General features: G+C 39.8%; 1 protein-coding gene across 2 annotated transcripts in view; it reads left to right on the forward strand.

The window, feature by feature from the left end:
* Window positions 1-4,214, forward strand: part of PAK1 (p21 protein (Cdc42/Rac)-activated kinase 1) — a 94,856-nt gene extending 90,642 nt beyond the window's left edge. Inside the window, exon 15 of one of the 2 annotated variants that reach the window (XM_011938936.1) lies at window positions 2,891-4,212. In XM_011938936.1, coding sequence (XP_011794326.1) covers window positions 2,891-2,977 — 87 coding nt within the window. In that variant the 3' untranslated portion in view covers window positions 2,978-4,212. Of the gene's footprint in view, window positions 1-2,890 lie in introns of both variants that reach the window. The other variant, XM_011938937.1, reaches the window with a different exon arrangement.
* The last annotated feature ends 366 nt before the right edge of the window (window positions 4,215-4,580 follow it).

The raw sequence follows: 4,580 nt of genomic DNA on the forward strand, positions 1-4,580 counted from the left end.
TTTTTTGCATTACAAGAAGATGGTGTATGATATGTGCATGATATATCAATTTTCTAATCTCTTCTGCAATGACATTTCATTAACACTCTGGTCCACAGGTTGATTTAATAAAGTCAGAATGGCAGGCAGGAAGTTGGTAAAATAAACTTACAGGCAAAAGGAACCAAACATTTACTGACTGCCTACTATGCATGCTCCACTAGGTTTTACACATGTTACATAAATGTGAACCTAAATTCTAGTTATCAGTTAACAGGCCAGCATTGCTACGGACAGTAAGTCTATGTTTTAAATGTTCTTTCACCTTAAGTACGAATTGTGGAACAAAACAATGGATCTTTGCCCAAAGAAGTATGTCAACTGTTGCACTAATACGTTATTTCCCATTTCCAAAGTTTTTGTTTTTAGTAAGTGTGCAACATTAACACATGGAAACATTCAAGCTGTTTATTACTCCACTGAAATTTGGGATTTTTTCCTTCTCACCTGCTGAGCACCATTTGGCCAGCATCACTACAACGACCTGATTCTATCACCTTGTAAAACTTAAGATGGGAACAGATAGTGTTTGGTGATTCCATTTTTGGGAGAAAAAAGTGCTGATTTTTTCTTTAACTTGACACAGCTAGCTTTAAAAAGTGGTACCTCATTTTAAAGCACCAAAGTTGTCATTTAAATAAGAAAATGTACTTGGCTTAATGAGCTATAAAATGAAGATATCACTGCCTTTTCAAGCATTACAGGAAAGCCAGTATGTTCAGAGTCAAGTGATACTCAGCTCATACTGCACTCCAGTTCACAAGGAAATGGTGTTTCTACCCTCCCCAAACCTAAGCTACTTCTCACTTCTCCAGCCAGCCCTCCTTTTTCTGAGCCCATTCTTTCCATGCTGAGCTGTCTGCCCCTTGCTCCCTTTCCCACCCCTGTTCTCTCTCTAACTGCCCCTCTATATACATCTGGGTTGGTGCCTAAGATTTCTTAGCTGCCTGGTTAATCACTGACCAATCACCACTACACTGCTTTGGATTTGGGATCCCACTAGTAAAACTAACTGGCATGTTTGTACTTGTCAATCCCCCGCCCCGCCCCTGCCAAAAGCATCCTGTGTCACCAAAAAAGCACTGTTTAAGGGTCCAGGATCACAAACCCTCAAGATACCTGAGAAAGGTCCTGAAATGTGAGTCACCTAGTCTAATAGTAGAGGTTAAGTTCAGAGATGAAATGTGACTTGCTCAAGGCTCTGCAGCTAATCAGAGGCAGAAACTAGAACTATTTCCCTTTCCACTACACCACAAAAACCCGAGGTTAATAACGATTAAGAAGAGTTTGTAAGTAAACCAAAATAAAATGCCTAGTACATAGGAAAAGTCTCTGTGATCTTTCCACAGAAGTTTAGACAGAATAAAGGCAATCTTTACAATGAGAAATGCTACTCAGTTCAACAGATGCCACCAAGTACCAAGGATCCTTACTCAATTCTGAAATGGAATCTGTGACTATGGAAAATATGTCACTATTTGAGAATAAGAGGTCCCACCTGCTCCATTCTTTCCAAGTTTTCAGTCACAAAGTTGTAACTTACTCTCATCGTTTAAGAAGATAAACTAATCAAGTTGAAGTAGGATTTGGTACATTGACGATAAAAGCAAAAGGCAACAAACATTTTTATAAGCAGATCATCCCAGTTACCTTAAAAGTTTCAGATTAATTTACAGAGAAGTAACAGAACCATATAATTTCAGTGAAAATCAACAAGATAGTTATACCATTAAAAAAAGATCAATTCGGCCAGGCGCGGTGGCTCACGCCTATAATCCCAACACTTTGGGAGGCTGAGGCTGGCAGATCACCTGAGGTCAGGAGTTCGAGATCAGCCTGACCAACATGGAGAAACCCTGTCTCTACTAAAAATACAAAAAATTAGCCAGGCATGGTGGTGGGTGCCTGTAGTCCCAGCTATTCAGGAGGTTGAGGCAGGAGAATTGCTTGAACCCGGGAGGCGGAGGTTGCAGTGAGCCATACCACTGCACTCCAGCCTGGGCAACAGAGTGAGGCTCTGCCTCAAAAAAAAAAAAAAGGGAATTGTTTTCCGTAGCAGTTTTACTGAAAATATAGATGCAATTTTCATGTATTTTCTCCTAAATAGTCATTAAAGGTTGAAGGTATGGCCCAAAGTACAGTGCAGTGAAAGTGATTTGGGAAAGGACCAAGCAACTGAACTTTTTACTAAATGAATTAGCATTATTGGATTTGAGGATAGAACAATAAATTCCTAGGTCAATTCTCCTAAACTGCAGTATTGCAATATACTACTGGGTCATGATCTCTCAATACCTTCCCCAGAGGTAATTATTATTCTGATTATCACCATGGTTTAGGTTTACCTCGGAAGAAATGAAATAAAACAATATGAACTCGCTTGTCTAACTTCTTTCCCTTAACATGTCTGTGAGATTCAACCCATTGTCAGTGTACCAATTACTTATTTTATTGCTGTGTAGTTTTCTGTGTAGTATTATATGAGTATAACACTATTCATTTTTCCATTCTCTTGGACATTTGGGTTCTTTCTGGTTATTGGCTATTATAAGCAAATCTTCCATGAACATTTCTGTGTATATCTTTTGGTGGCTATACAAACTCATTTCTTTTGGAAATATACCTAGGATTGTAACTACTAGGGTATAGGTAGATGTATGTTTATCTGTAAGTAGATGCTGCCAAACGGTTTTCCAAAGTGGTCTGTTTTAAGATATCCTTCAATTCGGGGATGATCGGAAGCTTTCCACACAGCACCCTTTACAAACAAGGATGCCCTTATGTCTTGTAACGCTTACTGGGGAAGAATGGTAAATAGTCATGTGTCTTTTGCTATTTTTCTCCCTTCTAGCATCAGTTCCTGAAGATTGCCAAGCCCCTCTCTAGCCTCACTCCACTGATTGCTGCAGCAAAGGAGGCAACAAAGAACAATCACTAAAACCACACCCACCCCAGCCTCATTGTGCCAAGCCTTCTGTGAGATAAATGCACATTTCAGAAATTCCAACTCGTGGTGCCCTCTTCTCCTTGCCTTGCTAGTGCTCTCAAGACTTTGATCCTTGGAAACCATGTGTCCAGCATTGAAGAGAATGGCAACTGAATGACTAATCAGATGATGGCCACTTCTAAATAAGGAATTTCCTCCCAATTCATGGATATGAGGGTGGTTTGATTAAGAGTTTATATGAATAAATGTTTCTAGTCTTCCATATGGCAAAATCCTCACCTCCTTCATAACCATCCCCTATAATTAATTCTTGACTATATAAATTTATGGTTTGATAATATCAATTTGTAATCAGTTGAGATTTCTTTAGTGCTTGCTTTTCTGTGACTGAACTGCCCAGACACCTCATTATACTTGAAAACTGGAACAGCTTGGGAATGCCATGGGGTTTGATAATCTGCCAGGGACATGAAGAGGCTCAGCTTCCTGGACCATGACTTTGGCACAGCTGATCCTGACATGGGAGAACAACCACATTTTTCTTTATGTGTGCTTCTAGCAGCTGTTTGGGAGGACCTTGACCCAATAGTGTTCCCATGCTGTTTCTTGTGAAATGCTCTCGGCTATGTAGCAGCTTTTGATTCCCTGCATACCCTAGGCTGCTGCCCCTATCTTGTCCCTTGTTTATAACATTGAGAGGTTTTCTAGGGCACATACTGAGTGAGAGCATTGTTGAGAAGTCAGGGGAAAAAAGGTGACTACTTTTAGAGCAAGGCTGGGCATCAGCACCTATCCAGCTCTACTTGTGTGATGTTTCAGGAACTCAGCCCCTTTTTCTGCCTAGGGTAAGGAGCTGAAAGATTAACTTGGATCTTCTAATGGTCTAAATCTTTTGGTCACAATGAAGAGTCTCCAGATTAGAGACTGCATGTTAGTTCTGGATGGATTTGGCAGTCTGACATGATACCCTGCCAGCTGTGAGGGGACCCTGTTTTTAAGATGCATGGCCAAGCTCTCTGCCAATGGAAATGCTTACATTGGGCATTGGGGATGTTTGCTACCTCCTGCTATTTGTGTGGTTTTGGTTCTCCCACTATGGTAGGACCCCAGGCCAGCATTGTGACTTGTCATGTCAGCCCCATTGACTACCTTCTCATGCTCTGAGGTACTACTGCCTCTGCAGCATAAATTTCTATGTCCGTCAATAAAAGGAGATGAAAGTATTCTATTGGAGTATGCCTTTTTTCTTTTGTTATCTCTTTCCTTTTCTAATTTTTTATATGAAATAATGAATAGTTTCTTTCTGAACAATTTGAGAGTGGTAAGTTGCAGATAGGATGCCCCTTTACCACTATATACTTGAATGGGTATTCTTTCTTTTTAACACTTTTATGTTAAATATAAATTAAGAGAAATGGGCCAAAACCATTTGTATTGTTTAAAGAATAATTATAAACACACTTGTATCCATCAAATCAAGAAATGGAACACTGATAATAAGAACCTTCTCTATCTTGTCCTTCCCTTTCTCATTATAGCCCGCACCCAAGAGGTAACCACTTGTCTTGACTTTTATTTAAATAACTTTCTTGCT

This window comes from Colobus angolensis, unplaced genomic scaffold (genome assembly GCF_000951035.1).
Source record: "Colobus angolensis palliatus isolate OR3802 unplaced genomic scaffold, Cang.pa_1.0 Scaffold179, whole genome shotgun sequence".
NCBI classification, from domain to species: Eukaryota; Metazoa; Chordata; class Mammalia; order Primates; family Cercopithecidae; genus Colobus; species Colobus angolensis.